General features: G+C 43.7%; 1 protein-coding gene across 1 annotated transcript in view; it reads left to right on the top strand.

Moving 5' to 3' along the window:
• szt2 (SZT2 subunit of KICSTOR complex) overlaps window positions 1-17,762 on the top strand; it is a 235,180-nt gene that overhangs the window by 39,458 nt on the left and 177,960 nt on the right. The window contains exons 19-23 of the mRNA XM_048601538.1: window positions 1,436-1,604; window positions 2,728-2,842; window positions 11,090-11,206; window positions 11,835-12,035; window positions 12,388-12,494. Of these exons, the coding sequence (XP_048457495.1) occupies window positions 1,436-1,604; window positions 2,728-2,842; window positions 11,090-11,206; window positions 11,835-12,035; window positions 12,388-12,494 (709 nt within the window). The remainder of the gene's footprint in view (window positions 1-1,435; window positions 1,605-2,727; window positions 2,843-11,089; window positions 11,207-11,834; window positions 12,036-12,387; window positions 12,495-17,762) is intronic.

Genomic DNA, 17,762 nt, shown 5'->3' with positions numbered 1-17,762 from the left:
TGTTGTTGTCAAGCCAGTTATTCTGCAACTTCATTAAATATGCTGTGCTGCTCAGTAGTTTTGGCAGGTAGCTGGTCTGACGATCACATATCTAAAGAGGTTGCCCAGTGTAGCGTGAAGCCATATAGATCTGAAGGTCACAGTTTAATTTGCAGTCTTTGCTGCACTGGCTATTTCTGCTGTTGCAGTAATTGAATTACTGCAATTATTCTCAGAATCTTGGGGAAGGAAGGTAGAAAATCATTATCATTCATAAACCCTTCTTAGAAGCATGCCTGATGTCCAGGCGAGCAGTGGATTAAGCTGAGTTGTGATGACTCCATACTTGAATAACCTTCCAGCACTTAGTGTTTATGTTCACACGAAGACTCACCATTTTGATTAAATATGTTAGGTCTGCTGGTACCTGTGGAACTGGATTATAGCAAGAGTTTCTTCAGAAGTGTGGAAAGCATATTAGCAACATAGTGCCATACATTACAGAAGAGGCCTTTGTCCCATTGTGCCTGTGCTGGCCTATCTCTGCTAATCCCACTTTCCAGCACTTGGGCCATGGTCTTGAACATTATGATGTTGCAAGTGTTCATCTGCGTACTTCTTAAAGGTTATGAGGTTTCCCACCTCTACTACCCTCACAGGCAGTGCATTCCAAATTTTCTTCATCCAGTGGATGGAAACAAAAAATTTCCTCAAATCGTCTCTAAACCCCTTTCCTTTCACCTTAAAATTATGCCTCCTCGTTATTGACCGTACAACTAATGGTTGTATCCTAATCCTATCCAACCTGACCTGGCAGCGTCAGCAGCGGCTGCGTCGGTGAGGTGGGCCCAAAGCAGACTTGTGCCAGTGGCGGACTCGAGTTTGGGCCGGTCAATACCCAGCAGCATCGGTGGTGTCTGCAGTGGCAATGTTCAGGGAGCACTGTTAGTGTGAGGGTCACCAGGCCCAATAAGGACTGTAAAGTTGAACACTTTTTCTTTATTTCTTCATTTTTCTGCCTTTATATGCTATATTTTGGCTTACATTTCTATTTTAAGATGGCACCAGGGCGTGGCGACACCATACAATACTTTTTGCTGTATTTTGTAACAAAATACGCATGACAATAACTAAATCAAATCAAATCTGTACACCTCCATCAAGCTCCCTTTGAGCCTCCTCAGCTCTAAAGAAACAACCCAAGCCTATCCAGCCTCTCTCCACAGTAAAACGCTGCAATCCAGGCAATATCCGAGTAAATCTCCGTTGTGTGTGGAGCGTGTAGGTGTGATATCACTTTACCATCATGTATTGACAATGGTGGCACTTTTTATCTGCTTTTTGGACTTTTTTCAGATATTGAATATGGTTTTTTAATATATTTTCAAGCTTCATCTGTTCAATATTTGCATGCAATATATAGACAACTATTGATCTGCGTCCAATTTTCTCTTAGCTTCTCCACAGATGACGATAATGATACTGAAGTTGAGGCAATTGAACTTGACACAGAGTTAAATTTAGTGACTGAATGTTGGGTGGAGCCTCAGAGCGGTCATGTGGTTACCTCTGCTGACAGCCGCAAGTACTTGAATGGATTGTCCTATTTAGACATCCCGAAAGCAGTAAGTTATTTGGGAAATTACTCCAAATCAGTTAAGAGCATTTCTGCACTCAGAGGGTTTGATCATTTCTAAACAAAGAGTGTCTCCACAATCAGTATGCACTGGGTAAAACGACTTACTTGTGTGGGATTCAGAGACTGGTGGTGCTCACTGATTGGGATCATCTGTAATGCTGGCCAAATGAAAGGGGAGCCAATGCCTAGTGGTATTATGGCTGGATTGTTAATCCAGAGTCCCAGATAACATCATGGGGACCTGTGTTCGAATCCTGCCATGGCAGACGGTGGAATTTGAATTTTGGAATTAAGAATCTAATGATGACCATGAATCCACTGTCGATCGTCGGGAAAAAACCCATCTGGTCCACAGATGTCCTTTAGGGAAGGAAACTGTGACATCCTTGCCTGGTCTGGCCTACATGTGATTCCAGACCCACAGCAATGTGTGGCTGACTCTGATCTGTCTTCTGGGTAATTAAGGATGGACAATAAATGCTGTCTAGCCAGCAATGCCCTCAACCCATTCATGAATAAAGAAGAAAAAACTCCTCAATCAGCAGGTTGGATTATTCTGCTGTTTACTGGAGGTTTGCGAATTCCAACGTGCTAATTTTACGTTGTGCAGGGATTCAGCAATCCTTGAGTGCAGTGAGCTACTATCTTGAGCGTAAAGTTTACTGTTATCGTGCGCAGAAATGAATGACATGCACAAGAGCCAAATACTCCTTGGAATGTTGTGTGTATTGTCTGCTGTCAACAAATAATCCAACAGCAAAGCGAAACTAAACACTGAGCAAAAAAGACTGATATTTTGAAATTTGATGGTCCTTCTCTTAAAGAAGCTATAGAAAAGCTTGACAATTTTAAATTGAAGTTTTAATTTTTGTTTTTTTTTAAAAAAAATGTCAACCTCTTGCACAGTTATATCATCCTCTGGGATTGGCAAACAAACCTTTCTCGAGACTACCAGGATTTTGAAACACTTAAAATTGTACTTTAACATTGAATCTTCTGCAAATTTAATCCATCAGTTTCTTATTGAAGAGATCTTTTCATGTTGATTATGTTCTGCAAGGGTTGATGATGTGAAGTATTTTCATAAGTATAACTTATTTTTTTCCCAGATTTTTCCACAAGACTATGCATGTGTATCTTCCATGTTGACATTTGAACATCTGAGTCAACTCTGTCAGAATAAAGACTACATCTTGCCGCTGTGGGGGTCAAGGAGCACAGAAGGTAGGGATTTAAAAGAGATGGAAGCTAGGACTAGAATTTTAAAGCCTAAGAGGTGTATAGAAGTTTGGACAGTGCTGACGTGTCTTTATTAAGTAGACAGCAATTGTTAGCCTTTATGAATACTTGACCACGCACAACAAAAAACTCATTGAAATATTGAATCACTGTACCACCCATCTACCTTAATAGTTACTAATGTAATTGATATTATTCCATACTGATGTTTTGTTGCTGCCATTGTCCCTCATATGTGTTCAATTCATACATGTACCACCAAACAAATTTAAAATGTAGTGAATGATGACTCCTATAATCTAGGGTTATAAAGTTAGAACTGAGGCTGACTATTTGCAGTGGTGTACAGCTGAGTTCAAAAATTCATATCTTTGTTGTCAAATTCTTCCATGGCCTTACCATTCTCTGTAACTGTAATCTCCTCTAAACCTTCAAATCTGTGAGATATTTGTTTCTGACAATTTGTTTTCATATGTGTACTTGATCTTAATTAATCTATTATTGGTGGCTATGGCTTCAGCTGCTGTGGCCCAAACTCAAATTCCATCCAGAAACTTCTCTACCTGTCTTACCTGCTTCAAGGCATTCCTTAAAAACTACTTTTTGGAAGGGTTTTGGCTACATGTTTGGATATGTTATTTGGCTGAAATCAAATTTTATTTGACAGTTGCTTTTTATTGCATCTAGAAATGTTTTATACTTTTAGGGCACATTATAAATATAATTTATTATGACTGTATGCCACCAGTGTTATGACCAATTGAACAGTTTCACGCAAGGCTGAAAGAATACCTTTTTAATTTTTTAAATTTGAGGAGTGTACCAGAGTGTGCTGGGATGTGGGTGGCACTGGCTGGCCAGCATTTATTACCCATTCTTAGTTTCCCTTGAGAAGGTGTTCATGAGCTGCATTTTTGAACCACTGCAGCCCATGTGCTCTGGGTTGACCCACAATGCCATTGGGGAGGGTATTCCAGAATTTTGACCCAGCGACCGTGATGTAATGGTGATGCTGAGTCAGGATGGTGAATGATTTAGAGGGAAACTTGCAGGCGGTAGAGTTCCTGTCTCTGCTCCCCTTATCCTTCTAGGTGGAAGTCGTTGTGGTTTCAGAAGGTGCTATCTAAGGATCTTTGAATTTCTGTAGTGCATCTTGTAGATAGTACGTACTGCTGCTACTGAGGATCGTTGGTGGAAGGAATGGACGCTTTTGGATGTGGTACCAATTGAGCAGGCTGCCTTGTACTGGATAGTGTCTAGCTTCTTGAATGTGGTTGGATTGTACCCATCCAGGCAAGTGGGTAGTATTGCATCACACTCCTGACTTGTGCTGTGAGGATGGTGGATAGGCTTTGGGGATCAGGAATGAGTTACTTGTTGCAGTATTTCAAGCCTCTGACCTACCCTTGAGGCTACTCTATTTATGTGGTGAATCCAGTTGAGTTTCTGGTCAGTTGAAACCCCAAGGATGTTGACAGTGGCGGATTCAGTGATGGTAACACTATTGAATGTCATGGGGCAGTGGTTAGATTGGAGATGGTCATTGCTTGGCAATTGTGTGGCACTTATGTTACTTGCCACCATTTAGCCCAAGCCTGTATGTTGTTCAGATCTTGTTACATTTGAATATGGACTGCTTCAATATCTGATGAATTGTGAATGGTGATGAATATTGCGCATTCATTGGTAAACGTACCCACTTCTGACCTTTGGATGGAGGGTAGATCATTGATGAAGCTACTGAAGGTGGTTGGGCCGAGGACATTTAACCTAAGGAATTCCTAGAGATCTCCTGACCTCCAACAACCACAACCAACTTCATTCGTGCCAGGTATGACTCCAACCGGAGGAGAGTTTGTCCCCTCATTCTCATTGATTCCAGTTTTGCTAGGGCTCTCTGATGCTACGCTTGAATGTAGCCTTGGTAGCAAGGGCTGTCACACTCGCCTCACCTCTGGAATTCAGCTCTTTTGTCCATGTTTGAACCAAGGTTGTAATGACATCAGGAGCTGCGTGGTCCTGGCGGAACACAAACTGGGTGTCACTGAGCAGGTCAATAGAAGCCAGTGTTGTAACTGTACTGGAAGACCTTGGCTAGGGAGGGACAAGTTCTAGAGTGTAAGTCTTCAGTACTATTGCCGGAATGTTGTCAAGGCCCATAGTATTCAGTACCTCCAATTGTTTCTTGATATCATGTGACGTGAATTGAATTGGCTGAAGACTGGTATCTGTAATGCTGGGACCACTGGAGGAGGATGAGATGGATCATCCACTTGGCATTTCTGGCTGAAGATTGCTGTGCATAATTCAGCCTTGACTTTTGCACTGATGTGCTGGATTCTTCCATCATTGAGGATGGGGAATTTTTGGAACCTCCTCCTCCAGTGAATTGTTTCGTTGTCCACCACCATTCACGACTGGCTGTGGTAGGACTACAGAGCTTAGATCTGATCCATTGGTAGTGTTATCGGTTAGCTCTGTCAATCTCTTGCTTCCAATGCAGTTTAGCATGCAAGTAGTCCTGTTTGGCAGCTTCAGGAGGTTGACACCTCATTTTTAGGTATGCCTGGTAGCAGGCTGAACTACACTCTCCATATAACCCAATGTTGATCCCCAGCTTGATGATAATGGTTCAGTGGGGGATATTCCGGGCCACATTGTGCTGGAGTACGAATCTGCTGCTGTTGGTGGCCCATATTGTCTCGTGCACGCTCAGTCTTAAGGTGCTAGATCTATCCAAAGTCTGACCCATTTAGCACGATGAAGGATATACTCAATGTGAAGATGAGACTGTGCGGAGGTCACTCTTAACCGATATTGCAATGGACAGATGCATCTGCAGCCAGCAGATTGGTAGTCATGAGGTCAATGATATTTTTCCTTCTTGTTGGTTCCCTCACCACTTATCTTCCTTCCGCTGCCTGAGTCCTGAGCCAGCTCACCAGTGACACCTGCACCGCCACCCCTCCTCCACCACTTTGCCGCCATCTGTGCTTTACCCACCAATGTAGGAGTCTCCACTCGTTAGGCACCATCTCTTTGCCGCTGTGCCCGCCTCGCTGACGCTGAGTCCCATGCTGAGCTCACACTCGCCCTGCAACCAGGAGTCCCTGGCTCCGCTGCTGCCATGATAGTGCCTGGAGTCCGCGCTCCATGCCATGCTGATGCTGCTGCAACCACTGCCTCGCCAATGCCAGGAGTCCCTGCTCTGGGCCTACTACAACCAGGAATCCCTAGCTCTGTTCTCAGGCCAGGCCGCTGCCGTGCTGCCTTCGATCGCTGGAGGAGCTTTGCTGCCACTGCCATCGCCGCCAGCTCCAAACAAGGACATCCTCGCAGCTGTTGCCACCGTCTCCAATTGTCCAGATGTGCCAAGTCCACTGCCTCCAAGCCTGCTGCCCCTCTGCAGGTGGCCCGTGTGAATTCCACCAACTAACCTGCTAAAGAAAACGAAAATAAAAGAAAAAGAACAGACATAAAAAGTTAAAAAGAAAGAAAGCAGATGAGCCCCGGGCAAGAGCCCGCACGCTGCCCTGGTACTCTACCGCCATCTCGGAACCGGGAACTTGCTAGGCCATTTCAAAGGGCAGATGAAAGCCAACCATATTGCTGTGGGTCTGGGGTCACATGTAGGCCAGACCAGGTGAGGATGGCAGATTTCCTTCTCTGAAGGACATTAGCAAGCCAGATGGGTTTTCCCGACAACCACCAATAGTTTCAATGTCAACAGTTTTCTCTTAATTCCAGATTTTTAACATTAAATTCAAATTCTAACATCTACCATGGTAGAATTTGAACATTTACTGAGTTTCTGATTTAATAGCCTGTAAAATCTTTTCCTCCAACGCAGGTAGCACTTTTTTTTGTAAAGCTTCTATTGGAACTGTAAATGAGTGTTGGTTGTGAACAGAGCATTTTCCCGGTATTTACTTGGTGTACTTGGTGCAGAATACCTAAACTATGACCTGTACTTGTAGCCACAGTATTTATATAACAGGTTCAGTTCAGTTTCAGCTCAATGGCCATGATGTTGATGGTAAAAGATTTAATAATGGTATTTCCATTAAACATCAAGAGGCAATGGTTTGATTTTCTTTTGTTGGAGATATTCGTTGTCTTTTACCTATGCGGCCCAAATATTTCTTGCCACAATCCAGTTCAAGTTTTGCTGCATATGGACACGTTGCTTGAGTACCTGAGGAGTTGCAAATAGTGCTGAATATTGCAAACATATATGAACATCCCCATCTTGGACCTTATGAGGGAGGGAAGGTCATTAAGGAAGCTGCTGAAGAAGTTTGGGTGTAGGACATTACTTTGACAAATGATGCAATGATGTCCTGTGGCTGAGATGATTGACCTCAAATAATCACAACTGTCTTCCTTTGTGGTAGGCATGTCTCCAAACAGCTTAGGTTTTTTTTTCCTGCTGCTACATCAATGAGTATGCTCAAGTCAAGAGAGACAGATTTTTAATCGGGAGGAAATCAAGGGTTATTGCATTTTGGAGGGGGTCCAGAGTCAGTGTTGAGGTTTCTAAGGGCAACTCCTCCTTGAGACTGTATATCCCTGTGAAGCTACCTCTGGTGAGTGTGTCCTGCAAGTTGGATAAGATCTAGCCAGCAATGGTGATGGTGGTGACTGGGACATTGCCTGGAAGGTATGATTCTGTGAGAATGACAAAGTCAGGCTGTTGCTTGTCTAATCTGTGGGACACCTCTTCCAATTTGACATAAGCCCCAGATGTGGGTAAGGCAGACTTTGCATGTTTGATGTGTATTTCCTCTAATGTTTGCATACAATATCTGGGACTGGACTTCAGTGCATCCACATGGCGATTGGCGTGCATAGACACGCAGCTTAGAGAAAATATTGTCGTCAGGGCTGTGTTTGGCTGTTGTTGTTTGTGGAGCTTGGTGGTTGATACTGAACACTTCATCTGGTTTCTTTGCTTTATTTAGACTTTGTAGCAGTTTGATGCAACTGAGTGATCTGCTAGGCCATTTCAGGGGAAAGTTGAGTCACTTGCAGTGCATGATATCTGGAGTTGCGTGTAGACCAGATCAGGTGAAAATGGCACATTTGCTTCCCTTAAAAAGACTTCGGTGAACCAGATATTTTTTATGACAATCCAGCTTCTAATTTCAATTTTTATTGAATTCACATTTCAGTATCTGCCATAACAAGGTGTAGAGCTGGATGAACACAGCAGGCCAAGCAGCATCAGAGGAGCAGGAAGGCTGACGTTTCGGGCCTAGACAAGAAAAGAACAGTTGGACAGTCATAGGATCTGGCTAGGAGGGTGATTAGCTATTAATGGAAGCTGTTAGTTGCTAACAATGGGTGGTGTGTAATGGCAGGCTATGTGATAACAAGGCCTGGTGTGAGGGATAGGGAACTAGGACATGACAGAGTTCAGGCCCTAAAATTATTGAACTCAATATTGAGTCCAGAGGACGGCAGGGTCCCCAAGTGGAAAATGGTGCTGTTCTTCCAGCTTGTGCTGGGCTTCGCTGGAACACTGCTGCAAGCCTGAGACAGTGACGTTGGCCAGGGAACAGGGTGGTGTGTTCAAGTGGCAGGCAGTTGGAAGCTCAGCGTCTTTTTTGCAAGCAGAACGTAGATGTTCTGTGAAGCAGTCACCCAGTCTACGCTTCATTTCCCCAATGTAGAGGAGACCACATTGTGAGCAGCGAATGCAGTAGACTAGATTCTGGGAAATGCAGGTGAAGTGTTGCTTCACCTGGAAGGTATATTTAGGCCCTTGGATACTGCGGAGGGAGGAGGTAAGTGGGCAGGTGTTACACCTTCGGCGGTTGCAGGGGAAGGTGCCGTGGAGCATTTTGTGGGGGGGAATGGTTGTTGGGAATGAAGGAGGAGTGTACCAGGGTGTGCTGGAGAGAATGGTCCCTGCAGAAAGGGAGGGGAGGGGAATATGTAAATTGTGGTGGCATCTCACTGGAGGTGGCAGAAATGGTGGCTGATGATCTTCTGCATGTGGATGCTGGTGTGATGTAGGTAAGGAAAAAGGGGACCCCTATCGCTGCTGCGGGAGGGAAGAAAGGGGGTGAGGACAGAAGTACAGGAGATGGGTCGGACCCGGTTGAGGGCCTTGTTGACAATGGTGCAGGGGATTCCTTGGTTATGGAAGAAAGTGGACATTTCAGATACTGCCTTCTCAAAGTTGCCCTCATAGGAACATATGTGATGGAGACAGAGAAACTGTGAGAATGGAATGGAGTCTTTGCAGGAAGCCGGGTGCAAGAATGTATAGTCCAGGTAGCTGTGCTGTCCCCAGAAATGGAAACAGATGTCATGGAAGGAAAGGGAGGAGTCAGAGTCAGACCAGGTGAAAGTGAGGGCAGGGTGGAAATTGGAAGCAAAGTCGATGAACTTTTCCAATTCCGGACAAGAGAGGGAAGCAGCACCAGTAATATCATCAACATATCGGAGAAAGAGTTGTGGATGGGGGCTGGAATAGGATTGGAACAAGGAATGTTCCACATACCCCACGAAGAGACAGGCATAACTGGGGCCAATGTAAGTATCCATAGCCACCCTTCTGACCTAAAGAAAATGAGAGGTGTTAAAAGAGAAATTGTTGAGGGTGAGGACAAGCTCGGCCAAGTAGAAGAGGGAGGTGGGTGGGTGGGGATGGTTCAGGCCTTTGCTCTAGAAAGAAACAGAAAGCCCTGATAATATCCTGGTGGGGAATGGATGTGTGGGATTGCACGTCCATGGTAAAGAGGTCCATGGCTGCAGCCTGCAAACTGGAGATTCTGAAGCTGGCATAAAACGTCGGAGGAATCACAGATGTACATGGGCAGGGACTTGACCGGGGAGAGAAGACTGAGTCAAGGTCAGAAGAGATGAGTTCTGTGGGGCAGGAGCAGGCTGAAACAAAGGGTCTGCCCGGACAGTCCTGTTTATGGATTTTTGGAAGGAAGTAGAAGCGAGCTGTGCAGGGCTGGGGGACTATCAGCTTGGCGGTAGTGATTTTGTGGGGGAGATCACCAGATGAAATGAGATCAGTTACTATTGTTGATACCTGTAGCAACAGTTGTACCTGTTGTCGTAGCCTGATGTGCCAAGGTGGGGTCATGGTCCAGGGGAATATAGGAGGAGGAATCTGAGAACTGGCGCTCAGCCTCTGTAATGTAGAGGTCAGTATGCCAGACTGTAACAGCAACACTCTTATAAGCAGGCTTAGCAACAAAATCCCGGGTGGATCTAAGCGCATGGGATGCAGTCAGGTCAGAGGGAGGTAAATTGGATTGGGTGAGGGGGGCAGAGAAATTGAAGCGATCAAAGTCATGTTGACAGTTCTCAAGGAACAGGTCAAGTGGAGGTAAAAGGCCAGAGGGAGGGGTCCAAGTAGATGGAGAGTATTGGAACTGGGTGAAGTGATCTGTGGGATGGGGAGAAGACATTTTCCCAAAGAATTGGGCACGGAGGTGAAGGAAGTGGAAGAAGAATTCGATGTCATGTTGTGCCCCAAATTCGTTAAGGTGGGGTCACAGAGGGATAAAGCTGAGACCTTTTGCTGAGTACGGAATGTTCAGCATTGGAGAGTGGAAAGTTAGGAGGGATGGTGAATACCCAACAGGAGGTGGGGTTGGGGGAGGGAATGGAGTCAGAGGGAAAGGGAGGGGAGGAAAGTTCGAAAGGGCCATGGGTATCTCTTAGTTGTTGCATTTTGTGGGCTGTGATGCCTGAAAGGAAAAGAAAAGGTTTTTTGCTAGCCCTGTGAATGAGTTGGAGGATGAAGTGGAACTATGGATTTGTGTAGCCCTGAGCCAGTGTGATGCGATCCTTTTGGAGACTGAAGTTGAGAATCTGCATGTGATGCCACATGGCACTGTGTGTGGATCTCAGGACGTGGCGAGAGCAGCTGTCTATGGAACGTTGAACATCATGGAGATACAGTTTTTTATTTAGTAGTGGGTTGAAGATTTATGGCAAGCGGACAGGAAAGTGGAATTGAGGCTGAGATGAGATCAGACATGATCGTATCAAATAGCAGAGCAGGCTTGAGGGCTGAATTGCCTACTCCAGCTTCTAGTTCTTATGTAACTAGGGATAAGTGACGTCCACATGTTTATTATTTCCCAATAATAAGCCTGCCTACTGTAAATTAAAGAGATTCTTCAAATAGTCTTAGCTTGCTATCTGTATCTTGGATCCTTTTTATTCCCCATTACGCCTAGATTAATTGCTATTTTCTCTTCCAAGCAGGTGATTATGAAACAGAGAATGATTTTATTCGAGCTGTTCCATTCCAGTTTGATCTGATGAAGCTTTTGTCAAAATGTCAACAAATAGAACTGTTTTTCCACATGTTGACTAAAGGTAAGATTCCACTGTTTTGCTTTCCCTAAATGACGGATGCCAATACTGCCTCTGTGCTATGATGGTGCACACATTGTGCCACTATAATGTGCAATTTTACCCAAATACAGACATAACACATTTATTCATGAGTTAGCTGCTGCTGTAGGAAGGAGAACCCTGAACAATCCAGACCTGCCTCGGAGGAGAGTGGGAATGTGACTACTAAGCTGAGTGTTTGTTTCTGCATGTGGTGAGAAACAGGGTGGTGATGATTGGACAAGGAAGGACTTTTAACTGAAATACATTTCCATACGTCCCCTGTCCTTTCCATGCCCACGAATAGCATTGTTGGAAAAAGTTCTTTAACTTATAAACAGAAATGCAGATTAATAAATTGTGGTGAAAGAAGTATTTTTTTTCCAAATTGGTTGTGTTTATAAAAATGGTAGTATAGAATGGGAACAAATAATCAAATTTTCTGAACAAATGATAGTGCATTCCTTATAACTGGTTACCAATATGTGTTCAACCTGTGTTCAAGTCTGGTACAGCTGTAAACATTATACCACTTCTTCCCAAAAAGTATTTTAAGATAGAAGTCTTGTGAATATTTGCACCTTATTCTGTGTTGTTTCCCTTCCTTCAGCAGAGAATGATGAGAGTACAAAGGAGACTACCTCTTTACCCAATGAGATCCTGTTAAACCTTTTCCATAGCTGTTTGCAACAGGATCTTAGTGACCGTGAATTGCCATTAGCTGACTCTGACCACATAGCATTTATGCAGCAAATCATACAACGGGATCGGAATGGTCATCCCATGCCTTTTTCGCTACCACAAGTTAAAGGTAAAATAATCTAAGTTTTGCTGCATTTTGTCTGTGTCAATCTCCATCTTAATAAATCGGTAGAGTACAAGTTTAACATTTTATTTTTCTAACCAATTCAAGATCTAATCACATTTCTGAAAGCGGTTGAACACATTTTAATGTGTGTCTGAACAGAAAAATTAGTTTTAGGAAAGGTGTCTTGCCTTGGTTAATGTCCTTATCCACCTAAACTAAAAGCAATTGAGTAAATTTCTGTCAGTATGGGCCTGTGTTTTAATGATGTTATATTGGATTCATAAAAGTCTTATAATCAAGGACTGGCTTTAGTGAAACATGTAAGACCTTAATGGGCTTTGTTTTTGTTCTGCAGAAGAACCACTGAAAGTGACCAAAATGTTGGACAGACAAGATACCATGATGTCATTGCATACCCTTGGAAGTAACAAAGAGGTCCTGGGTTCAACCAGCACCTTACAGGTAGGCGAGTATGGGAGGTACACAAGGCTTTGCAGAGCTGTTAACACATTTGAATTCAATTCATGTACTGGGTGATTGGTCCCACCTACCCAAGTTCAATTGGAATAAAAATATAGATCAAGACAATAAATAAATTAAATTGGAGAGGCAATGACCTAGTGGTATTGTTGCTGGACTAGTAATGTAGAGACCCAGGTGATGTTTTGAGGCCCCAGGTTGAATTCCCACCACAGCATTTGAATTTGAATTAATTAAAAGTCTGATGATTGTCGTAAAAATCCATCTGGTTTGATAATATTCTTTAGGGAAAGAAACTGCCATCCTTACCTTGTAAGGCATCCTTATCTTCTAAAATCCATAATAATGTGGTTACTCATAACTGTCCTCTAGACTGAGTGCATCAGCTGCACAAAAAGGGAAAATGGAATGAAACTTGAGGGCCACCTGACATTGAATAAGGAAATGACAACGGCAAACAGAGCCTTGTTGATCCTGCACAGGCGTCCTTACTAACATCTGGGGCTCATGCTAAAATATCTCTAGGACTAGTCAAGCAACAGCCTGACCTAATCATACTCACAGAATCATGCCTTATACACAATGTCCCAGAAAATGCCATCACCTCAGGTATCTGATCCTACTGGCACAATGGTGGTGACACAGTAGTATAAAGTTGGGGAGGAGTTACCCTGCAAGTTTTCAACATTGGTTAAGAAGTGAAATCTCATGGCATCAGATAAAATGTGGAAAACCAAGAAAACCTTCTGTTATCACCATGTACCACTCTCCCATGTTGAACACCACTTAGGGAAAGATTGAGGCTGGCAAAAGCACAGAACGGGTGGGAGACTTCAGCATTAATCACCACTACTAACCGAGCTGGTCAATTCCTAAAAAAACATAGCTGATAGACTAGGTGTACTGGGTGGTGAGGGAGAAACAGGGAAAACATCGTTGATCTCATCCTGACCAATCTGCCTGCTGCCTATACATCTGTTCATTGCAGTACATTAGGAGTGACCACCCCACAGATCTTGTGGAGATGAAGTCCTGTCTTCATATTGCAAATGCCCTCAGTTGTGTTAGGTGACATTATCACTGTGCTTAATGAGCAATTTCAAACAAATTTAGTAGTTCACGATTGGGCATCAATGATGGACTGTGGGCCGTCAGCTGCAGCTGATTTGTACCCCACAGAACTGCAACCTCATATCCTGCCGTATTCCACACTCCACCAGTGCTATCAAACCAGAGCGACAGCCCTAGTTCAATAAACCAGTGGACGAAGGCATGCCAGGAGCTACACCAGTGATACCTAAGGATGAGGTGTCAACCAAATGAAGCTATAAAACAGGCCTACTTGTGTGCCAACCAACATACGCTGCAACTGATAGAGCTAAGCTAGTCCCCAACCAGTAGATCAGACCTAAGCTCTGCAGTCCTGCCACATCCAGGTGTGAAGAGTGATTAGGCAATTGAATAACTCAGTGAAGGATGACGTTCCATAAACATCCCTGTACTCAATAATGGGGGATATCAGCACATCAGTGAGAAAGATGAGCCTGAAGCATTTGCAACAATATTCAGCCTGAAGTGCCAGATGCATGATCTGCTTCCTCTAGAGGTTCCCTGCATCTCAGGTGCCAGTCTTCAGCAGGTCGGATTCTGGCAATACTTCAGCAGTAGTACTGAGGACATGTGCTCCAGAAATTGCTATGTCCCTAGGTAAGCTCTTTGAGTACAGCAACAACAGTGGCCTCTGCCTGACAACGGGGAAAATTTCCTGGGTATGTCCAATATACAGAAAGGATAAATCCCACCTGATCAGTTATCACCCCATTGGACTAATCTCAACGATCAGTAAAGTGATGGAAGACAGAGCTATCAGGCTTACTAATACTTATTGTGGATTCCGCAAGGACGAAAGCACCTGATCTCATTGCAACTTTCCTTCAAACATGGCCAGAAGGGATGAATTCTAGAAGTGACGTGAGATGACTGCTCTTAACATCAAAGTCATATTTGACTGAGTGTGGCAACATTGAGCCCTAACAAAACTCTGCTGGTTGAAGTCATAACAAGGGAAATGGTTGTTGGAAGTTAGTTATCTTAGCTCTAGGACATTTCTGTAGGAGTTGCCCAGAATAGGCTTCCCGTCCTCCACCATCTTCACCTGCTTCATCAGTCAGCTTTCCTCCATCATAAGGTCAGAAGTGGGGATGTTAGATGACAATAGCACAACGTTCAGCACTATTTGCAATTCCTCAGATACTGAAGCAGTCCATGTCAAGATGTAGGCAATATCCAGGTTTAGGTCTAGCAAGTGGCAATTAACATTCAAGTCTCACAAATGCCAGGCAATGACCATCTTCAACACGAGAGAACTTAACTTGGAATTCAAAGTCATTGCCATCATTGAATCCTCCACTAGCAAAATCCTACGGTTACCATTGATCAGAAACTGAACTGGACTAACCATGTAAATTTGGCTATAAGAGGTATCCTGTTTCCACAAAGCCTGTTCGCCATCTACAAGGTGCAAGTCAGGCTGGAATGCTTTTCGCTTCTCACTTCCCAGATGAGTGCAGCACCAATAGCAATCAAGAAACTGAGTCCCAACCAAGACAGCAGCCAGCTTGCCGACAAACATTCACTCTCTCCACTACTGATGCACAGTAGCAGCATTGTATGCTATCTCCAAAATGCACTGTAGAAGTTCACCAAGGTTCCTTTAGACAGCACCTTCAAAACCTACAACCATTACCATCTGGAAGGCCATGGGCAAAGATACTTAGGCACGTCACCACCTGCAAGTTCTCCTCAAGCCACTGACTATCCTGATTTGGAAGTATACTGCCTTCCTTCAGTGTTGCTGGATCAGAATCCCGGAACTTCCTCCCCAGTGACATTGTGGGTCTGCCTACAGCATTTGGACTGCAGTAGTTCAAGAAGGCAGCTCCCTTCCACTAGGAATGGGCAATAAATGGGAACTCAATTAGCGACACCTAGATTCCCTGAATGAATAAAAGAGAAAACAGGTCCTCTGCCAAGAATTTGGATGTCTCGCTCTGTTTTTGTTTCATCCATTTCCCAATGTTGATAGAAGTGGAACAACTTAAATTTGACATACAGGGAGCCCCAGATTTACGAGCGTCCTACTGATGAATGCTCGTACTTTTGAACATGATCCCACACAGATGTAATTTTAAAGATCTGACATACGAACATTTCCCATACTTGGGAACCACTGTTTTATATTGTCCTGCATTATGATCTGACTTATATGAAAATTGACTTGCGAATTGACTCAGGAATGGAACCCGTTCGCAACCCAGAGATTGTCTGTACTAAAGGAATGAAGTTAAGAATGAACATGGAAAACTTTGTAGGTTGTTGCATGGAACAGAAGAGCAGAGAGCTTGTGCTGGGTCTGCTGCCACCACCTTACATAGGGCATTTAAGATTGACAATAAATTTGTCAGCTATATTGCCAGCAATATTCCTCTCTTTTGAATGGATTTTAAAAACTATAAAAATATCAGGTAGTCTGTAGTTAGAGCATAGCTGACGGTTTTAGTCAATGCATTACAGGAAGGATGTGACTGTGCTAGATGGAATGTTGCTAGGAATGGAAATCTAGGTCACTAGGCTGTGTTTGTTTATATTGGAACAGAGAAGGCTGAAAGGAGATTTAATTGACCTGTATAAAATTATAAGTGACCAAGGTAACATGGATCAGGAGAACTTATTTCTCTTAACAGTAGCTAGAGAGGGTGTAGATTTAAAATGATTGGTGGAAAGATTAAAGATGGATAAAGACGTTCATTTTCATCTGGTGAGTCATGTGCATCTGAGGTTCACTGCCAGAAAGAGTATGTACTTGTCATTATTTGAGGTGAAGCCATTCATCTTCAGGGCTATGTGATTGGGTTCCATTGGGCGTATATTTAGTAAGACTGACACCTAACCTGTAGCGCTCTACTGTAAATAGCACATGACACTGTAGCAATTGAGTATTGGACAAGTTGTTGGCACGGGATTTTATCTCCACACATTTTTCTCTGTCTCTGTCTCTGTTCTGTGCCTCCATTCGAAGGAGGCTGCCCTAGTTGTTCTTGGTTGCAACAAATGCAGCAGCAAACCTGGGTGAGCTTCTTTGAAGCTTGAGGTTGGTTTAAAAACTCTTAAGTTGATTCTTCAAACTGCCCTTGCAACACTTCTTTTGACTGCCATGACAGTGCATGCTCTTACCTCTTCGTAGAAGCTTTGTCTTGGTAAGGAGCGTGTCATACATTCTGGCTACTTGACCAGCCTAACTCTGTTGTGGCTGTCTAAGTATGGCGTGGATGCTTGGCACACCAGCTTGGGTTGGCACTGTCTGGTATTTTCCCCTACCATCTGACCTTCAATAGCTTCCAGAGGCAGCTCAGTGTGAAAGTAGTTGAGCTTCTCAACATGATGCTGATACACAGTCCAAGTTTTAGATGCATAGACATATATAGAACTATTGTTCTATAGACTGTTTGTTTGCCAGGCAGACATTCTCCTCTTCATTCCCACACTGATATGCAATGGCTGCTGAGGGCTGCACTTGTCTTAGCATTTCTTGCATATTTCACATTGTCAATATGGACAGTATTGACAATGAGAGAGCCTGTGGCCTAGATAAATGATTATGTTCATTGTTGACCAGTCCTGCTCATTTATTGTTAATTTCGGCTCAAGGCAGGGTATTTCAGGCAAAGCCTCAATACAACACTTCAGTTTGTGTTGTAATGATCGTAAGGCAGAGTTGTTGCAAGCAGTGGGAATATGTCCACTGTGTATAGCATGTCCAGCTTTGAACAGGCAAGTAGTGCACAATCAATGGTAAAGTATCCTTGGAGACCTTGGACTTTTACTAGTGTTGTCTCAGATTGAGCACCTTTCTGTCCATGTAAGATCAGATTTCAATGCCAGAATTATCATTACTTCTGTGATGAGAGAGCAGGGTAGGTAAAACATACCAAAGAGGGTTAGCTGGAGCAGGCAGTCCTGTTTAACTCCACTAGTGACTGGGAATGGGTCATAAAATTCACTACCATTCAGGGCACGCATGAGCGTGCCATCATTGGATTATCAAACCAATGTGATAGATTTCTCAGGACAGTTGAATTTCTTCCAAGGGCCCTCACAGCTGACTGTGTCAGACACCTTAGTCAGATTAGCAAATGTGGCAGTGTGGCCTATGTTATGGCCTATGTTATGTTCTTGACACATTTTCTGGAG

The sequence above is a fragment of the Rhincodon typus genome, chromosome 10 (assembly GCF_021869965.1).
Source record: "Rhincodon typus isolate 14 chromosome 10, sRhiTyp1.1, whole genome shotgun sequence".
NCBI classification, from domain to species: Eukaryota; Metazoa; Chordata; class Chondrichthyes; order Orectolobiformes; family Rhincodontidae; genus Rhincodon; species Rhincodon typus.
Note: the sequence above shows the minus strand (reverse complement) of the source record. Positions and strands in the feature narration are given on the sequence as shown.